This window comes from Mus musculus, chromosome 1, assembly GCF_000001635.26.
Source record: "Mus musculus strain C57BL/6J chromosome 1, GRCm38.p6 C57BL/6J".
In the NCBI taxonomy this organism is placed as follows: domain Eukaryota; kingdom Metazoa; phylum Chordata; class Mammalia; order Rodentia; family Muridae; genus Mus; species Mus musculus.
In genome coordinates this window covers 165,173,976-165,194,987 of record NC_000067.6, presented here as the reverse complement: position 1 = coordinate 165,194,987, position 21,012 = coordinate 165,173,976, and the positions used below count along the sequence as shown (strand labels likewise).

The 21,012-nt window shown below is 47.6% G+C and overlaps 1 protein-coding gene across 4 annotated transcripts; it reads left to right on the top strand.

Moving 5' to 3' along the window:
• The first annotated feature begins 465 nt into the window (after positions 1-465).
• Sft2d2 (SFT2 domain containing 2) lies at positions 466-20,647 on the top strand. Of its 4 annotated transcripts, none has more exons than XR_001784762.2 (9): positions 466-748; positions 6,654-6,740; positions 6,934-7,019; positions 9,899-9,980; positions 10,983-11,018; positions 11,106-11,161; positions 12,907-12,936; positions 15,693-17,617; positions 17,648-20,647. XR_001784762.2 is itself a non-coding variant. In NM_145512.4 (8 exons), exons 1-8 carry the CDS (start codon positions 686-688, stop codon positions 15,730-15,732), a joined length of 480 nt encoding a protein of 159 aa, NP_663487.1. In that variant the 5' UTR covers positions 555-685; the 3' UTR covers positions 15,733-20,647. The 4 variants fall into 4 exon arrangements, 1 of the variants encoding a protein (NP_663487.1); NR_151712.1 differs by adding an exon at positions 8,100-8,266 and having other exon boundaries at positions 550-748; positions 15,693-20,647; NM_145512.4 differs by having other exon boundaries at positions 555-748; positions 15,693-20,647.
• Positions 20,648-21,012: the final 365 nt, after the last annotated feature.

Here is a 21,012-nt window from a genome sequence, read left to right as displayed (position 1 = left end):
TCTGGCCACCAGTGTGCAAGGTGAGCAAATTTCTGTCCTGTCTGGAAGAGCCCATGACTTCATATGGATTCTGCTTCATAGCCTCAGTAGTGCTGCAGACTGATTGAAGTAAAGCATTTACCAAACACGAAAATATTGATTCTTCTCACCACTTGCCATCTGTTCAGGTGTTGCCCAAGTCATATCTCCCGAGCCATTTCCCCTAGGGATGACGTAGGAATTGCTGCTTTTAAGAATACACAGGGTTGTACTGCTCCAGCCTGTTGCACACTGATTTGTTCTACTTAACGTGGGAAATATATATTTTTATAGATCTGCGGTGTACAACCACCAGCGGATTAACTTCAGCATCCATGGGTAAGTTTGCGAAAGGCCTGCGTTGTTCCAGGCCCTGGCACATGGTGGTGCTGGGCGCTGGAACGAATCCGTGAAGCCCGGGCGCGCAGCCAGCTTCCGGGTTAGGTATCGCCTGGCCGACTTCACCCCGACTCTCTCGGCCCCGCCCCGGGTGACCCCAAGGAGCTCGTTCAGGGGGCGTGGCTGGCGCGGGGCATGCCGGGCGGGCAGGTGGGCAGGTGCCTGGGCGGGGCGCGCCGTGGTTGGCAGCGGGCGGAGGGGCGGCGGCTGCGCACCCCGAAGAGTGGTAGGCGGAGCGAACGCCAAAGGCGGCGGTCGGGACCCTGACATGGACAAGCTGAAGAAAGTTCTGAGCGGCCAGGACACCGAGGACCGCAGCGGTCTGTCCGAGGTGCGTGCACCGGGGGAGTTGGCATTTCTTGGACAGCTGCCCTGCTGTCCTCCGGCCCGCCGCGCCGAGCTCTGCCGGGACACAGCCACAGGTGGCAGCGCGAGCTTTGTGGAAGGCGTGGCTCCCGAACCCTCTCCAACCTTCCCTCCGAAGGGCTTGAGGCTCTGAAGCAAGACCTCAGAAATCTGTGGAGTGGGAGTGTGGATCCCGGGGCCTCCTGGAATCCGGGCCCCGAGCCCCATCCCAGCCGGACCGGCCAGGGAGAGAGAGCCCTTTGGAGTTGGGCGAGGCCGGCGGCCTTCGTGGAAGGATCCACCGCCGGATCGCGGACTAGTTTAGGTTGTGGGGTGTGAGAGCCAGACCTTATGCGTTCTGCTTTGTAATTGTAAAACTCCGTGAACGCCTGATAACAGGGACTTACCAGGTCTCCGAATCTCCAGGGCTACTTTCTAAACTATAGATTCTCACCACGCTCGGAGACTGCCAGTGTGTTTGTTTTGTTAGTAGGGCTTTGATGGCTCTGAAACTTGACCACAAAAGTCCTGTGCTCCAGAGCCACTCAGAATGTCATATTTTGGGTGCTTTGGAAGTTTGTTTACATTTCCTTTCTTGATTGAAGACAGAATTACGTTTTACTTGATGTATCCTTAGCCCCGGTTTCCCCTTCTGAGAAAGAAGGGTGTTGAACGAGATGCAATAGCCCCTTTTCCTTGGAAATTGGAGTTCCTCTTTAGTGTTTACTTGACTTTCTTGTGGTTTCCCCAACATTCTGCGCTCACTTCTGTGGTTGATTTTGTTCTGAGTTTTGTCTTTGCAAAAAAACAAAACAAAACACAACTGCATCTCAAAGAGAATAAATTATTTTGAAGCCAAATACGAGTGACCATGGCCCCAGGACAGATTCAGGTTTCTGCAAACTCAGTGTTCCAACATGATAACAGTTTGATAAGTTCTTAGAGTAACAGAACAAATTAACAAATTAAGGTACTTTTCAGAAGCATTAGTGGAAGCGGTAAGCAGGCAGTTAGGGCAGTGTGGAGGAATCTCAGCTGTGGCTCCCAGAGGCTGCCTGATAGCATTCGAAAACCTTGTTAAGATAATAAATTCCAAGGTGTTTTTCCCTAGCAGTTTCCGGGAGGTTAGTCACTGTTACATCAGACACAGGTGGGCAAGAAAGAACTGCTTCCTGGGGACTAAAGATAACCCAAGGGCAGTTGCAATTAGGCTCAGTAGCTGCAACTTTCCAATCTCTGCATGATCGTTAAAATTCAAATTAGTGATTTTCATGTTTTAATTTTTTCATTTTTAAAAAAAATTTCTGGCTTCTTGTGAACTTTCATATGAGAAGCTCCCTCCCCCCCACAAAAAGCCCCAAGATTTAGTTGACCGTCGCTGTCATGTAAAGATAAGCTCTGTAGAAGGAACAGGCTGTTGTACAAAGTTGGGGTCTTAAAGGAGACTGGCGGAGGGTACGGTGTTGACAGTGAGGTGGTGGTCATCTTCGGGAGTGAATAGTGTAGCGCCATTTGAAAACAAACTGCCTAGTTGTCCCCCCACCCCTTCCTAAATGGAAGGGCTTTGATCTCCACTTACACTTAGGCATATGTTACATCTATTTTAAAAAGACTGTGGCTTCACTCTTGTTTGAAAATATTCTCAGCGGGGCAGTGGTGGTGCATGCCTTTAATCCCAGCACTCTCGGATTTCTGAGTTCGGGGCCAGCCTGGTCTACAAAGTGAGTTCCAGGACAGCCAGGCTACGCAGAGAAACCCTGTCTCGAAAAACCAAAAAAAAAAAAAAAAAAAAAAAAAAAAAAAGAAAGGAAATATTCTGTTTCCTCTTTCTTAGTGCGATTCCTGTTGTGCATCATTGTGTGGCATTTCCAGGGCTTGAACCCCAGGAAATAGTCTGTAGCCAATAGGGTTCCTCTTGGGGATGTTTTGGCTTGGTAATCACCTACTAGGGCCTGCCTCCCTTTAAGTACTCATTAGTGTGGTCACACTTTCCATGGTTTTGAGCCTGGAAAAACTGAAGGCTCCTGTGGTTCTGTGGTTAAATTCCGTCTTCAAGTCTTTTTCAGTTATATAACCTGTAAGAGGTTCCCAGAAAAGTTAAAAAATTTTTTTTCTAATTTATTTTAGTTGCCAACCGAAAAAGTGTGAGTACTTCTGTCTTCTGTCCCTCCTCGGTAGCTGTAAAGTTGGCAGGACTCATACACACGAACAGCCTTACGATCCGAGTCTTCTGACACTCGTCTTCCTAATCACATTCAAGGCCTGGTTTCAGTGGAGTCCTTTCTGGAAGAATAGGCTTTCTGTTTTCTGGAAGGGTTCTTGGGACAAGGAAGGTCGGAGGGTGTCTGATCATACCTCTCAGGGATAAAACAGCGTTCCTCTCTTACCGGCTGCCAGTCTCGCCTCCCTGGGCAGTCCTGAACTATAGCTCTTGGCAGGAGTCTCTCTTCCTTCTGCATCCTGGAGTCAAAAGAACCTTTGTGCATGACCGCCAGTCCGACAGCTTGTGATTACGTTCCCTACGCGTTCTATCTAGGTACTATTTTAGCCGTTTTGATTTTTGAAAAAGCTCTGTGCTAGCAGGGTTGCCAGAAACAACAGCTTAGAGAGAGGTTTTTTCCATCAAGTGAATTCGCTTTCAAAAATTGACAAAAAGTACTTTCCTTTCACGGAGTCTACTTAGAAGAAGTGGAACAAAAGCTTTATCCTCTTCCCCTGACGGAACACAGATAGAGTGGGAAACATGGTGGTGAATTATCCCTGTTCCCTATCCTGTGCCCTGTCCCCACTAAAGAACAGGTTGCATTTGGACGATCGTTTAGGTTGTTTTGAGACTTTGTTGAGCCTAAGTGTTACTCTTGTCTGACGGTAGAAAGCAGAGCCATACTTTTTGGCAGAAATGCTTTCTCTTGCCGGTGATTTTATTTTATTTAATTTGTATTTTTTTTCTAGACAGGGTTTCTCTCTGTATCCCTGGCTGTTTTAGGACTTGCTCTATAGAGCAGGCTGGCCTCGAACTGAGAGATCCGTCTGCCTCTGCCTCCTGATGGGATTGCTTGCTGCTACCACCACCACCACCACCACCCCTACTGTCCATTTAAAGGGCCACTGCTAGTCTCCAAGTCAGTTGGGAATCAAACTGTGGTCTCCCACATGACAGGTGGGGGTACTCATCACTATGGTAACAGGATGACTCATGTCGGTGATTTTAATGTCTTCAGAGGCATGACTGTCACTGTCTTGCTTAGATTCTGGAATGTTATGAGTGCCAAGGCGAGTTCAACGTTGATACTTTTCAGTTTATCCCTAAACAGAAAAAGGTTCAACTTCCTGGGTGTGGGTGTGGGTGTGGATGCTGGTGATGCTCAGATGCTCATTCACTCCTCTGAAACTCCTCCTCTCCTTATACGGCGTGGCTGTTTCCACCATGCAGGACTGGGAAGAGTGGGCGCTGTTCCTTTCCTTCTGCTCTTGGTGGGAGAGTAATTACATGAGTTAGTCAGAAGAGGTCTAACTTGATTGTCTAGGGCCCTGTCAAGCCTGGTAGCAGCATCCATGGATACTTTAGAGCCAGGGAAGTTGGAGAAACAAGACTCTTCTAGGTGGACAAGTAGCCTCTGCTTAGAAACACGGGGCTCTGCTGTCGGGTCCTAACATGGTGCATGGTGGTACATGCCCTTCTTTATATATATGTACGTACACACACACACACACCACACACACACACACGGAGAGAGTTATAATTACATCGTTTCCCCCTTCCCTTTCTCCCTCGAAACCTTTTTGTGTATCTACCACCAGCTTGCTCCCTTTCAGATTCATGGCCTCTTTCTTTTGTTGTTACTGTTCTTATGTTGCTGTTGTTGTTACCGGATGGTGGTGCTGGTGGCCATGGTGTGTGCGAGTGTGTGTGTGTGTTACCACCTGCTCAGCCTGCATAATGTTACTTGTGTATTTTCAGCTGATCACTTGGTATTAGATAACCAGTTGAGTGCTCCCTGGGGAAGACGGTTCACCTGCTCCTAGCATTCCATAGTTGCCTGTGGTTGTCTAGGGTTGAGGCCTCTTTAAGTCCCCCCCGCCCCCTGTCCTCTTTAGCATGTCTATTGATGCCCCTTGTCCAGGTCGTGTTTAGGCAGCCTTGTTAGTGGGACTTCAAGGGTGTAGCTCCTGACATTTCTAGAAGACATAATCTTACAGCAGCCTGCCTGTTCCCCTGGCTCTTAAAGTTTTTCTGCCCCTTCTTCTGCAATGACCCCTGAACCATAGGTGCTGGAGCTCTGTTGTAGAGCTATCAGATGGGACTGGGCTCTACATCTCTGTATTTTGATTGGTTTTGTTTTTTTTGTCATGGTCTCTTTAGCAAAGAGAGGTTTCTTTGAGGAGGGGTGAGTACTACACTTACCTGTGGGATAAGGACAAATATTTGGAATGTAGTTAGGGATTGTGTAGCACACCCCCTTTCTGAGGTGCTAGAGATGGAACCCAAAGTCTTGCTGATGTTAGGTGAGTTCTGTACCACTGAGCTACACCCCTAGCCCCCCTCCCCAATGTGTCTTCAGGGTTCTACTCTGCCAAGTTTCTACAGATGCTCAGAGGGTGTGTGTGTGTGTGTGTGTGTGTGTGTGTGTGTGTGTGTGTGCAGTGTCGGTACCTGTGACTCTATGGAAGTTAAGAGGAGGGGGCTCCTTTCTGATGACTTAAATAGCTTTCCCCTGGGTGGAGATTAAGCCTTTCTGCACACCTGGGGTGCCTCTTTGTCATCGCTTCCAGCTTCTGGTTTGGCAAGTGGGAAATAGGTCACTGAGGCAGGGCCAGACAGGGCTGAGGGAGTGGTCGCACTCACCCGCCTTCCTCCATCAGTTGGGTGGCAGTGGAGTAGGCAGCTTCACCCTCCTTGTGAGGTTGTGCTGCCTGCATAAGGGGAGCTTGGGTGTGTCAATGCTGCCTGGCTGTGCTGATTCCTGTGTTCATCTGTGGGCAGTGAACCCTCTTGTATCTTATGGAGAGCCTAGAAAGGCCTCTAGTGCACACTTGTCATCTTTGGTATGGGAAAGGGCCATTGAGATTTGCTCTCGAACTCTTCTCTTTTAGTAGAGTTCTCTGTGACATTTTGGCTTCTCTTGCTCATCTTCTTCCATGGCCCAGGCCTTGCCTGGCAGAGCCCCGCCCTTCTAGTTGTAGGCTTGTCCTGCCTGGACTGTAGGCTAAGGTCAGCCTCCCTGCTTGTGCTGAAGCAGGAAGTCTCTGCCCTGGGGACGTCCCTCCTGAGGCGCAGTAAACTTCTGTAAGCTGCTGGAGGGAAGAGCAGGTGAGGACGGGTTCATCGCTCTAATGAGAGCTGTATGCAAGACTTTGTGTAGCTGTGAGTGTGTAGGCTCCCACATTCCCTTCCTTTATCCTTCCTTCCCTCCCTCCCTCCTTTCTCCCTTCCTTCCTTAATTTTTTTTTTTTTTGTCATGTATGTGTGTGTGAGTTGCATGGGCAGCACTTGGGTGGAGGCAAGGGATCAACCTGCTTGTTGTGCCTTTATGTGGTGTCCAGGGAGGGAGCTCAGGTCCCGAGCTTGCTCTCCAAGCCTCCCCCTCTACCCACTGAACTAGCTCACCAGCTTGAAGCACCATTTTTTTTTAAAGATTTATTTATTATTATATGTAAGTACACTGTAGCTGTCTTCAGGTTACCAGAAGAGCCACCATGTGGTTGGTGGGAATTGAAATCAGGACCTTCGGAAGAGCCGTCAGTGCTCTTAACTGCTGAGCCATCTCTCCAGCCCCCTCGAAGCAACATTTTTATTGGCCCTTCAGACCATCTCTAACACAATTGTGTTTTGTTTGTTTGTTTTCAGTAAGTGTGCATGACGTATGTAATTGCCGTTTTTGAAACTGCAGGTTGTGGAGGCGTCGTCGCTGAGCTGGGGCACCAGAATAAAAGGCTTCATCGCATGCTTTGCTCTGGGAATCCTGTGCTCAGTGCTGGTAAGGTTTCCTCCCACCCGCTGCCTTTGCCCAGCTCTCAGCTGTAGCCTTCCCTTTGGCCCAGTGACTTTTCTCTGTGACACTCATTACATGGAGTGGATAAGAAGGGGAGGGAGGCAGGGAGGGCAGCTATGTGGCTCTGGTGGGAGGGGGTCACTGTGCTCAAGTGCATGTGTCCTCTGCTTCCCCTTAGGGGACTCTTCTGCTGTGGGTGCCCAGGAAGGGACTCGGCCTCTTTGCAGTGTTTTACACCCTGGGTAACATCATGTCAATTGGGAGGTAACCTTTTTCTTTTCTCTTTGCTTCAACTGTGCTGTTTATTAAACAATAAAATATCTACCGCGTTTGAGGGAGGAAGGGAGAAGGATGCTCTGTTGTTTTTAAGGATTCAGAAAGAAGGAAGGTAGATACTTGGCGTATATCACATTCATATCTTATTTCAAAAACATCTTATGTCGTGTGTTTTCTCTGTGACACCCCTGGAAGAAAGCAGAAATGGTGTCACCAGTGCTTTCTATGAGGGAACTATGACAGAAGGCATTGGAATCGTTTCTCCTGGGTACACGGTGTGGCCAGCCCTCCCTGGGTGACTCTTTCTGCCCTCAGAGACTGAGATGCAGCTGCTGCTTCTGAAAGGGCTCCCTAGGCGAGTGCCTGTGAGACTGGCAGCTGGTTACCATGGATACCAGACCATCCTCCTGGGGTGAGGCAGGCACATGATGGGTGCTTTCCAGAGGAGGCCACCCATTCAGCCTACTTCAGGTGCACAGATGCAGGCTTGACCTCGTTCACTCCGACAGTGCCACAGATGGGTGATGCCAGCCTGGCCCTGTCAGAATGTAGTTCTGGAACCCAACTAGGCCATCTTTCCTTCCCCTTTCCTCTTCCTTCCCCATGTTTCTATAAATAACTTCAGAGTCCTGTGGGGGAGGGGGTCCAGGAGCCCAAGTTTTCCCATGTGCCGTAATTACTCAGCCATAATTATTCAGTCGCTGTTGTCTTTTCTTACCTGGCTTTTCCCCTCATCCCTGTGTGGTTGTTTGGCCCTGACTGCTTGATTTTGGCCCTACTGGGTAAGCACTATGACCTGGACTCAGAGACTACAAAAGGCAGGCACAGTGGAACGGACTCACCAGCCATGCTGAGAGACGTGAACACAGCAGATAATGGAAGAGAAGCTCGGAGAGAGCTGACCATCAGCGGGTCAGGGGCAGCTTCTTACTGACTGCTCTTAGCTCTGTCCATCTCCTCCTTATGCATACTCCATCCTTCTCTGTTGTCCTTCTGCAGACTCTTCACCTCTGCCTAGGGAGCCTTTGTTCATAGCCCTCCATGTGACTCCCTGCCCCTTCTCTGCAGGTGGAATCCAAACCGCGCTGCTGGAATATCTCTAAGCATCCCCATGCTGCTTCTCAGGCCGTGCTCTCTGTCTGCCGCCCTGCCCACGTCTCTGCTCCCCAGTCTGTGAGATAACTTGCTCATTTGTCAGATCCTGGCTCTCATCTCACCCCTCGTGCAGTGCGTGTGTATGTGTGTATGTGTGTGTGTGTGTGTGTGCGTGCACGCACGCATGCGTGTGTGTGCACATGTGTGAAGCTTTGCTGCTTACTGTCTCCTTCCTGGAACTGGCAATCTCCCCTCCTCCTCTGGGCTCCTTTCTGTCCTAGCTATACTCACACGACAGCACAGGTGGCAATGACTTGTTTACACTGTAAAACACTTGTCAAGGGCTGCCTGCATGTGTACCTCACTTGTCCGCAGTTCTACCCAAACTCCAGCACTGTTCCTACCCAGCAGAGCCAGGTAGATGGTGGAATGTATGATCTGGCCTTAATTAATTAATTAATTTATTTTTTAATGAGACAGGGTCACTACATAGCCCTGCCTGTCCTAGAATTCACTACGTAGACTAGACTGGTCTGAAATTCACAGAGATCTGCCCGTTTGTGTGTCACCATACCCAGGTGGTCTTAGCTTCACCAACCTTGAGTTTTGAGTAAGATGCTGGCCCTCAGTGATGTTGCCCTTGAAGCTTTCTCAAATACCGGCTTTTGTGGGTTTGCATTGGGCCTAAAGTGTAGATTAAATGTATAGTCTATTGTGAGCATAATTGCACATGTATGTGCTTACTCCAAAAGAGCTTATCTTAATGGGACAGACTCCATAGCAGGGCAGAGGGAAGCAGTGGAAGGGCCTTATTTTTTGGTGTCACGGGGGGTTTCTGACCTTATACAGATTCTATTTATACACATGTGCCTTGTGTCTGCTTCTTACTTTGTTAGGTAAAGAAATTTCTGAGCCTGGACACTTGAGCTCAGAAAATAGCTTAACTTCAAAGAGAGGCAAACATATTGTAAACAACAACAACAAACTGCCTTTTTTTTTGAATGCTCAGTAGTTATTGTCACCTGCTGTCCCTTGTATTGAGTGTCACTTGTAAGGTGCTCCCACTGTTTGCTACTTGGGCACTTCTTTGGGATCCAGGAAGTGTGACTGAAGCCTGGTGCCTCACTTGTTGTGTTAGGTCACAAGTGCTTCCCTTATTACAGCTCTTCCATTAGCGAGATCTGGCATTCCCTTCATACGGAATCACACCATGGGGCCTCCAGAGTAGATGTGGGCTGAGCGCTAGCTCTTTGTCTTCCCATGTGATCAGATAGGTACAGTAACCCCCAGCCCAGAGTTGTTGAGGGGACTAAATGAGTACTGTCTGTAACACCTGGCACTTAGCAGGCTGTAGGCTGGCACACCAGCAACCGTAGTAGATGTTATTAAGTCTGAGTCATGGTTTGCTTCTCTGGGTAGGTAGTCAGGGAGGCAGAGTGGCACCTTTCAGAGAGGGTGGTGTGCAGCGCGTAGAGAGTTGTTCTGCAGCAGAACACTTATGCCCTGCTCTTACATAGTTGGGTGACCTTGGTTATGTAACCGCCTGGGCTTTTTCTTCCTCTCTAAAACGAGTGTACTAATTGTCCCTACTTCAGAGGTCCTTGATGAATTAAACGAGGGCAGTGCACAAAAGGCCTGGAAGTCCAGTGCCTGGCAGGAGCTGTTCACACTAATACTGTTCCTGTCACGGCCACAGGAGCTCCTGGGGAGGTGGCTGCCCTGCCTCCTGTGGCTCTGATCTGCCCCTAACGGCTTGTGTGTTTGCCTCTTAGTACCGTCTTCCTCATGGGGCCGCTGAAGCAGCTGAAGCGCATGTTTGAGCCTACGCGTCTCATCGCCACAATTCTGGTGCTGGTAAGGACAGGCTGCTTTCCACGGGGTCTCTGTAGAGGACAGCCTGGCCTGTCTTTTCCTGTTCTACCCTGGGAATTCAACATGGCCCCATGCCTGTTAGGCAGATGCTCTACCCCTGAGCTGCACTCCTTTGAGGTTTTCTGTTTGAGACGGGGCTTTATAGAGCGCTAAGATCTCAGGCCAGTACTGCCATGTACGACTGGAAGGTTTTATTTCTATCCCAGCAACACAGACTATATCTTTTTTTTTTTTTTTTTTTTTTTTTTTTTTTACCCAAGTTATCCATATAGCTTTCAAAATCTTTCCAGACCCCATTCTCTAGATTCCTAGCATAATTATCAGTATTGTGGGATTTGAACTTGATCAGCATACTTTAAATTTGACTTCTTGTGCGTCTCTCATTCATTCATAGAAGGATGTTCTCCCAGGCCATGACTGTATTTGCCGTTGACTTATGTCCTTTCAGAGTACAGTGATGGGCACAGAGAATGCTTAGGGCACGTTGATTAAGGAATTATAGGTGAGTGAGCAGAAAGCAGTAGGTGGCTGGAACACCTATTTTTTTTTCCCCAGCTTTCAGATGTAGATGGCCTAACAAGCTGTTGTGGAAAAACTGTGTAAGAAAGGACATAGTGTAGTGTCAGGTGACAGGTCAACTGATAGCAGGCTTCCTGGCTGTGAGGCTGACATCTCAAGTTGACCTTTGTTCTCAGGTGCATTTCCTCTGGAGGCTAGAATTGACAAGGGCTAAATTGCAGAGGTTTGTGGTCAGCTAGCTTACGTCTTGAATGAGAAGGTTGGTGGTTGAACAACTTGTCCAGAAAGGTGCTCTTATTTGCAGACATTTAGGGAAAGCTGAAATGTAGAAGCTCAGCTTTCTTTTCTTCATCCTGCACACATTTTTTATAGTTGAGTTGGATCTCTTTTCCTGACATGGTGGTTTGGATGGGTTAAACGTTTTGAGCTGCATTGTATTAATGAGTGTTTCCTGTCTCTCTCTAGCTGTGTTTTGCACTTACCCTGTGTTCTGCCTTTTTGGTAAGTGTGAACTTTCGTCTTCTGTGACCTTTTTGGTTTATAGCCCTTGTCACACCTGGTCCAGTAACTGTGTCATTTTTCTCTTAGTGGAATAAGGGACTTGCACTCATCTTCTGTATTTTGCAGTCTTTGGCCTTGACGTGGTAAGTGACATCAGTGTCCCTTCCTTGTCCCCAGTCCTGCCTCTGACTCACGGAGGGAAAAGAGGGAGAACCTGTGTGTTGTGGATGGGAGGGTTAGGAACACCCAGAAGCTCTTGAATTGAAGATCTGTCACTATTGCAATGGAAGGCAGGTGTCAGAAGCCAGCCAGCTGACTCGGCCCACCACCAACAGGTGGTGTTAGCCTCCTTGAGCGGTCACTAGAGGCCGCTCATTTGTGGTCACAGCATTTTTGATGAGCTCACGGTTAGTTGAGAGATGTACAAATATACTCACGTCTGTTAAGTGCCTAGACAATGAAAGTATTACAGGAGCTTATAAAAAGAGGCCAGGAGTCAAACAGGCACTAGCAGAGAAGGATGCTGGTGAGAAAATCAGTGACTGTGATGGAATGTATTCTGTAAAAAGACAGAGGGCATTGCCAGCCGAGCCAAGGGAGCAGGAGCTGGCCAGTGAAACCCACGTGGATGTGGTGGTAGCACACTCCCTGGAGGCCAGTGGCTCCGGGGAGCTTCAGGTGAATATCAGGGAACTCAAAGGCCAAGTCTAGCTAAAGGGTGACCAGATACATGGCCTTTTAAAGCCATGAATGGAACTGTCGATGTTTGGTTATTTAAACCCGCCTATAACATCCAAGGGAGATGGGGGTGAGTGGGGTGGTATGTATCTAATCTGAGGTATTTCTGTGTTGCTCTGAAAGTTTAATCCATGAGTAACAATGTATAGTTTCAGTACAGTGTGATTTTTCTACTTAGGATAAAATGTCTGCTAGGATACAGAGACAAGGGAGGTCAGTGGGCATTCTAAATCAACGTCTCCTGGTTACCTCATTAGTAGACATGGATCTTGAGAGTGTAAACGTGATCTAGTCTTCTTTTTGGAACTTTGAACTTGTGAAGATATACTCTGTCAAACTGCCTTTCAGAATTGGCCATGCTCACAGGTAAATAAGTGTGTGTACCTGGGAAGAGGGAGACATGCAGGAGCCTGGCACCTGGTTTTAGTATGAGACACGTTTGCCAGTAGACGTTAGTAAGGGCCTGGCCTGATGGCTTGCGTTTATTCTCTGGCGTCCTTCTGGCTATAGAAATTGGTTTCTACATATACATGGCTCCTTCTCAAGTAATCTCAAGGACTCAGCATTCCTCTGGGCTCAGGAAAATGGTGATTCCCTTTGAAGTGACTGTTGCGCCACTTGTCTACGTCTAACACACAGGGCAGGTGTCTCCCCCGCGTAGTTTTCCTTACAGGCAGTGTGGCTTGGGTTCTTGAAGCATTTGAGCCAAGCTACATTTTTTTTTTTTTAATTAGTGGGAGCAGGGATAGAACACTGATCTCACCCAGGTTGACGTTAATTCTCTTGGGAACTTATAAAGCATTAGAACACAACTGTTGAGGAATTTATTTTTATTTTCTACAAATCGAACTCTGCCACCATATGGGCACCTGGAGCCTGCCTGGTTTAGGTGGTCACTTCTGGCTCATGTGGTTAAACAGTGCCACAAGTAAAGCTAAGGTCAGAGGCTTGTAGTTATATGGGCCCCTTACTCTCCTCTGCCACATAGCTACTCACAGGGCAGGCACAGTGTTTATGTAAAGTGTGAGCACACACATGAGTGCACACGACGGGATCAATCACTGGGTGCTCTCAGAGCATCGGGAGCTTTCTGCTGGAGGCTTTCCATGGCTTCCATTCAACTCAATCCTTGTTTTGTTTTTCTTTGTAGGTATAGCCTTTCCTATATACCGTATGCAAGGTAAGACTGTGTGTTTGGATATATGGTTTCTTTGACTTGTAAACCATGATGTGTTTACATGGGGCTTTTAATTTTTTAAAAGGTTTATTTATTTATTTTTTAAATGTGTATATTGCCTGCATGGTATATCTCTTTACCATGTATGTGCATTTTCTCTGGAGGTTAGAAGAAGGGGTTTAATTAACTGGAATTAACAAATGGTTATAAGCTGCTATTTGGGGTGCTGGGAACTGAACCTGGGGTCTCTGGAAGAGCAGCAGTGTTCTTAGCTGCTGGGCCATCCCTCCAGCTCCTGGACCATCCCTCCACCTCCTGATTGTGGGGCTTAGTTTGGAGATTTTAGTTTAGTTGCAGAGAACGTATGTTCTTTATCTGTCTTTACTAAAATTCTTTGCGCTAGATAGGCACAGTTCACACGTCTGTTTTATAGATCTACCGGTATGGTAAGGGCCACTCGTCTCCTGATCTCATTAGCAATCATGATTTAGCTAGTGATGTGTTGGCCAGACTGAGTTCCTGGTGTTTCGGGCAGGCTCCTCTAATGGAAAGTACTTGGATGCACACCGGTGTTCCTTTAATCTGTAGCTTTGAGGTGATGATTTGAAAGGTGATCAGTTTAGTGTAACTAAACAAGAGCTGTGGGGTTCCTAGTGCTTGCCTGTTTTCTTACAGGGCCTCACTCTGAAATTTTTCAGAAGAGTCTGAAGGGAAAGTAGGGTCAGGACCACAGGGGCACAGTGTTTCCCAGTTAGTGAGGTTGGTGGCTCCAGACCACCAAGACTCAGAGCAGACATTGATACCCGGAGTGTGTGGGGCTGGGCCTCCCCAGAGGCTTGGGAGTTTGTTACATAACCACTTTTGATGGTGGGCTTTTCACAGTTAGCCACAGGACGGTTGCCTCTGATTCCATTCGAATGAAGCCTCTTAATTTCATTCTTCTTGGTCATCTACTAAATAAAATTGTTTTCCATAATCGTGTTGAGGAAATGAGAGATTGTGCAGGGGCTGGGGAAGAGGTAGGACATTATGACTTACACATTCCAGGTCCACTGCTCATGGTGATTTGAAGGTGTTTTGGAGTGAGGCTAACAAGCTAATTAAAGTGTACTTTCATGCACAGGTCCCAGGGGTATCACAGTTGTGAAATACTGCCTTTGGGGCAGAGAGAAACTTATTCTGAGACTATGGGCAGGGATATCCCAGGAGTTAGCTTGCTGTGTGAAAGAAGCCAAGACCTTCTTTATCTGAGCATCTAATGAAGTATTAATCAATTTGGCAACAGTTTGACCATATCTTGGTGCCTCAGCTGCCTACATAATTTACTAGACCCGGTAAAAATGAAAATGTGGGCTCTTGCTGTGTATGGTGGTGCATGCCTTTAATCCCAGCAGTCAGGAGGCAGAGGCAGGTAGAGTTAGAGGCCAGCCTGGTCTTCTGGGCAAGTTCCAGGACAGCCAGGGCTAAGATATGCTATCAAGGTATTAACCAGAGTGGACCTTTCTAAGCACAGAGCCTAGTGCAGTCATAGTTACCCACAAAACTGGAGTTATTTAGCGTCTTTTTAAGGGGTTCTGAATTGATCAGGATGGGCATGTATGGGGGATGGAAATGAGACACATATATATGTATGTATATATATATATATTTTTTTTTTGTTGTTTTGTTTTGTTTTGCTTTTTGAGACAGGGTTTCTCTGTGTAGCCCTGGCTGTCCTGGAACTCACTCTGTAGTCCAGGCTGGCCTCGAATTCAGAAATCCGCCTGTCTCTGCCTCCCAAGTGTGCCACCACGCCTGGCTGATATAATTCTTTTTGAACTAGTGAGTTTTGTTGAGCCAGATAGATGTTTCCTTTACTAGGGAGAAATCACAAAGTGAGCTCTAAGTGTGGCTTTTAGAATAGGTTTTCCCAGTGTCCACAGAGCAGATCACACAGCAGTAAAAGTTGTAAGACAATGTGAGTTTGTAAAATAGATTAAGCAAAATTAGGTGGGCTCCTGTTGCCCATCTTCCCAGGTCCCATAGCATGCTGCAGGAAGGGACCTGGTTTGGGGTTTAGCCGTAAGCCCCCTGACTTTACAGAATACTCCTGGGACTTTAGTATGTAGCAGACCTTAAACTCTTTCACTAGAATCTTTTTAGATTAAAAACAAAACTTTTTTTTAAAGACAAATTCTCTGTGTAGGCCTCAAACTTAAAATCCTTTGCCTCAGCACCCTGTGTGCTGGTATCTCAGGCCTGTGCCACCATGGCATTCATTACTCTTTGATGGCTTTTGATGTTAAAATTTCTTGCCTGCTCAGGCAGTTGGATTCACTCGCCTCATGGGACCCCCCCGCCCCCCCCAAGTCCTTAGTTCCTATACACCAAGAACACAGTGTCAAACTTGGAGCAGGGTGAGGGTAAGAGCTTAGATGTCCTTACCCAGCTGGGTGTAATGAAGAGAAGGGTCTGCTCGGACAGATAAGCCATCTGCTGAGCACCCACTCTTTGCTTTCCTGAGTTACACTGACTCCCGGGCAGCCTGTTAGCAATGCTGAGTGCCTGCACACATCTTGTGCCCGGGACCTGAAGATGTTCCTTCAAAGCCTTCTGCTGCTTGCCAGCAATGAAGAACAGCCCTGGTGACTACACCTTAATGATGTCATAGGCCCGACCTCCCTGTTTCCCCTCAGCAGCACTGTCCCCTGGGAGATGCTCAAAGAAGATCTTTGAGTGCTCATGGCCTTCCCATTCATTTCTGTGTTTTTCCTTCCTAGGGATGCCGTGAAGAAGTGCTTTGCTGTGTGTCTTGCATAACACACTGCCAGTGTGCAGGGAGCACCGTGGACGGAAGCTGGTGGACAATTCTGTAAATGTCCTCTAAACCTCTGTCTCACAGACACGTGCCTTCTGCTTGCAGCGGTGTGTGGCTTGCAATTTGGACATTTTTGAGGGTTGCCTGTGGGAATAGTCATGAGTCCTAGACCCTAATGTCTGTAACACAATCCGAGGCTCTGTGGCTTGTGTAGACAACTCTTCTTGTGACCATTAACCTCTGGGAGGTATTCCACTGACTTCTCACAGAGCAGCTTTGTCTGGTAGCAGCAGATCAGCCTCAGGAGCAACTGATTCCCAGGTGGCAGCAGGAAGGTCTAGCAGGGCTTCTAGCGGAGCAGCAGGAAGTACAGAATTTTGAAGATTTGCCCCTCACCAGGAAAACCATTGCCACAGTCCCTGCACAGCGTCTTCCCTGCTGTTTGAGAACAAGTGATTCTGCCCAGACCCTGGAGAGCCTGCCCGGGATACATTGTTCCTTTCCCTGCATGGCACCGTCTTGCTATTCTGAACTCAGCTGGCTATGAAATACACTTTTAGTGTTCAATGTGGATTCTTTCTCTTGCCCTTACCTCCTACGTCTTGTTTTGTCTTGTGACACCGGTTAATTGCGAGTGAAGTAGTGACCTAAAAAGCTATTTCCTTTCGGACAAGAGCCATTAGAAAGTGAAACATCTTCATGTTCCTTGCTTTGTTTATTTGCCCTCATTATTTATAAATGTTTACTTTCTGTCCTTTGCTGGAGTTGAGATAAGGAAAGTACATGGAAGAAAGATCCCTCGTGGGCCAGCAAGAAGGCATGCCTGCCAAGCAACCTAAATGCTCCAGCGTTGACTCTCAGCCTGCACTGGACACTAGTAGTCAGCCTGTAGGTGGGCATGCTGCAGCCTAGTGCCTAACCACACACAGCGTTCTTGTGTTGGGGACCTCATCTGGTCCTCATGAGAGCCATATGAGTTGTCTCAACTGCAGTCAAGGAACCGGGGCTCAGGTTGGTTTCTGTGTCACAGCTCCAGCTGTGGCTTGGCTCTCAGCCTCTGTTTTGACACTGAGTCTCCTGGCATGGCTCTCCTCAGAGCGTCTGTCGTCTCTCATAACTGTTCCTTTCATCCTCCTGGCCTGTACCTTTTCTGATTTCAGCATCTATGTCAATTGTGCCACCTTCTACCCGCTCCCCCGTTTTGCTTTTTGGCAGCTACGTCTGCATCTGTAGGATGGCCAGCATCCCGTGGTCCCTTTCAGCTGCTCAGTGCATCCCTTGCATCATTAGTACCCTGTCTTGACAGCTTGAGGTCCTGGCAGTCTATGTTTGCCCTTTGCTCAGGGCCAGCCTTGACCTCTGTTTTTTCACCACCAGACCACAGGAGGTGAGAGCACTCATCTCTGCGGTTGTTGCCAGTTGCTGAACTGTGGCTAATGACTGTCTTTTCTTCTGAGATGGAGAACTGTGGATAGGCTGATCAGAATTAGGGCAGAAGGGAGCTCAGTCTTTCCAGATTCCAGCCATGCTGTTGAAGGCATCGATGAGGTCTTCAGTCAGGAAGCAAAGTTACATGCTACCCTCTGGCTGTGTGAGGCACATTCATGTCCCAGAAGCCTTGGGAATCAGTTCAGGGCTCAGAAGGGCTCAGATGTGAGAACGGCCATTGGGAAATTTAGGGAAACCCATGGATCCTAGCTGACAGGAGGAGTAGGGTCATTGCTGCAAGCTCCAACCGCCTTGTAGTTATGTACCTAAAAAGCTGACCTCTCCGTGCCCTTGTCAGGGACTGGGCTTGAGCCCAGGTATCTTTTAAAGATGGTATAGCAAGGATGAAGAGCATAACAGTGTGAACATGGGCTTAGAAAATAAGCAGATCCAGATGTGGTCCAGTCCCATGCTGGTGATCCAGATGTGGTCCAGTCCCATGCTGGTGATCCAGATGTGGTCCAGTCCCATGCTGGTGGAGGCCTTGGAAGTTACCTAATGTTTGGTTCCTCAGTTTCACTGTTTCCTAATAGTGGGCTGACAAGTCCTGCTGGCTCACTGGAGGATGCCGGTGGAAGAGAATGCATCAAGGGCTTGGGGCGCATGTGGCACAGCAAGTTGGGTCTCCATGAACTAACTGATGAGTGCTAAAGGTGACAGGATGGGTGCCTGCCTGTCAGTTTGTCTAGCATATTCTGTGTCCATCACTGTAGACTGTCATGCATTGTCTCACTGAATGGTCACAGTGACTGTCAGGCAACGGATAACTGCCTTCATCATAAAGTAGTAGTGGTCTCAGAAACTCCCAGGAGCAGGGGCCTCAGTGAGGGTGGTCTAGGTTGAGATCAAGTCTGGATAAAAGGCTTTGGCCTAATTCCTACAGCCTGTGGCCAGTTTGCTTCAACAGTTTGTGTCTGGACACATTTAAGCAGTTTTTGGATGACTGTCTTCCAGAATCTTCCAGACTCTCAGATTTTTTTTTTCAGTTGCCTTAACCCTAGGTTGTTTCTGACCCTGCTTTTGCTGGACTATAGAAGGAAGAAAGCCACTTCATATCTGCTAAAGTCTCCTACCAAGCCAGTAGTATTGATTAAAAGCAACTTAGTGAGTGAGGCTGAAGTGGAGAACTAGCCTCTGACTGTGGCTGTTGGTGTTATCTGTTTCTCCTCCCTACCCTCAATTCTTCCCCATTCACACCCATGGAGCAGGGCATCCCTGTGTTGCCAACCAATGGGGACTGTTGAGTGATCACTGTAGAGGCAGTGTGGTCCTCAGCCAGGCTGGTTTCCAGGTGTGGGCCTGATGCTGCCTTCCCTGGGCTGCAGTCTGGAGTGCTTCACTGAGAACACCATTGTGCCTTCTGGACCAGGAGAGTAGCTTCGGATCCCCTTGGCTGGTCCAACCTCTACTCCAGGCTGACTGTTGGGATGCTGTGGGGTGGGGGCCTGTCCACTGAATCCTGTCTCTCACTGTCCCTTTTCACAGATCAAGCCTAAGGCAGCTTTTGTCTCTCCTGCTCCTCTGTGTGGCTGCTGCTCAGACCCCAGCTCTTAGGCATCTTGTCTTGGGGAAGGGTGAGATGCATCCCCAGCTTGGCCTTTTCAGTGCTTGGGTGTCTGTTTCTCTCATGGTGACTTTGTGGATTATGCCTTAATTGCCACCCCCCTTCCACATAGTCACCGTAGGCTGAGAGAACAAGAAATGAAATCATGAATTGCATTCCATATACGATTACTCTTTAATACTTTGGTTAGAATAAATAATTAGCATCGGGGCAGTATCTGAAATGGATGTGAAGGGCGGGGCTGGTTTGGCTTTTGTTGTTGGGATCCCCGTGAGTGACAGGTTTTGCCGTGCACGGGATGAGACTTGGTGGAATGAATTGGTCAGTCGAGGTGCACCCATGGCTGTGGATTTCCTTTCCTTTGTGCACCCTCTGCCTACTTCCTGACTTTACTCTTCCTCTGGTAACTTCTCAGTAGAGTCAATTACAACCAAGCCTAAAACTTATTTTTAGTTAATTAAAAATAAAATAAAATCAGTGTTTAAAGCAGTATAAAGATGCCTGCTAGACTTTGTGGCAGTTTGGTTTTTACTGTTCAAGTATTTTTTTTTTTAATAAGTTTAATAATGTGCTTATAGATAACATCCTTTTAAAAGTGAATGAACCTTAGCTGAAGTTCATTGCAAATATACATTTTCCCCTAGAAATCTAAGCTGCTTAGGAAGTTTTATTAAAAGGATTGCTTAGGGGGTGATCTTAAAGTACCTGCCAGTTCACGTTTTGCTTTGAGATCTTGTGTGTTTTTCGGCTAGCGAAGGGGGAACGCAGTGGAGTTTGTTTAATCCCAGTTTGCTCGGGGTGGAGTGTTCTGCTTTGAGTATTTCCAGCCCTGCTGTGACTGTGGGAGACATTTGAAATTAGCTGGTGGCAGAGCCTTCCTTCATATAAGCTGACAATATCAAGTCAGATACATTCTGTCAGGAGCTGGTAACTGACAAGGTAGACTCGGGATGCACAGAGTGGCTTTCTGCAAACTGGCTGATCTGAAACCAGAGAAAAATAGGCCCAGTATATAGGAATTCTGTTGAAGCTGAGAGGTCAGCCCATGGCATCAGAACAAATGATGACACATGCTCTGTACTCAGAACAATGGCACTACATGTCTAGAGTGCCTGCCTAGCATGGAGCCTGTGGTTCAGTCCCTGGAAATGCATACACTGGGCATGGTGGTGCATGCCAATATCCCAGCACTTGGGAGGTAGAGAGAGGCAGGAGGACCTAGAGTATATTGGACCCTATCTTTAAAATAATAATAATAATAATCAAAGACCAAGTCTGGTGTTTGGACCCATGCACATGGCTCCATCTGTTAAATGTTCAAAAAAAATGTTTTTTTTTCTGGCCTTTTCATTGTCTTTGCTTTACCTTGAATAAGGAAGGCAAGGTAAACAAAGCAAGCCTCCCTGGACTCCGTCCTTTGTAATTCTGACTGTGAAGTTGCCAGTGAGGGTGTGCAGAAGCCACTGATGAAGGCACTGGCTTCCTTGTGTGGGCCCTGGGCACCTGGGCACACTCCCTGGGAGTAAAACCAAATTCAAATGCCGGTGGTGGATTTGTATGCCTTTAGAACATTGTGCCTGTTCTCATACAGTGAGCTTTCAAAACATTTTGTTTAAAAAAACAAACAATTTTTATAATTGTGTAGGTATAGTTGATTTTGAATGCTACGGATTGTATAACTGAAATTTTATATACAAAAATATATTCTTGAATACTGCCTTTTCTGTCTTGAGGATCTGGTTCATGTGGTTTCGTTTTCCTCCCTTCATAGAGAAAGAGTGTTGCTGGGGAGAGCTACCTCTCCCTTGCACAGCTGTTTCCTCCCCTTTCTTTTCTCCAATAAATGGTAGCATTATGATCCTTAACAAATGTAGTGTTGTCTCTTACTCACGTCTGTTTCTCTGGGACTCACTGAAGCAAACGACTGTAGGATGATGTCTTATTGTACAGTACACATTGTAGTTTTGTTTAACCTCCTACCCACCCCTCCCCCCACGCACACACACAGTTGCTGTAGTCTCCCCTCCCCTAGCCTGAAACCTGCTTGCTCAGGGGTGGAGCTTCCTGCTCATTCGGTCTGCCACACCCACTGCTGGAACCTGCGGAGCCACACACGTGCACCTTTCTACTGGACCAGAGATTATTCGGCGGGAATCGGGTCTCCTCCCCCTTCCTTCATAACTAGTGTCGCAACAATAAAATTTGAGCCTTGATCAGAGTAACTGTCTTG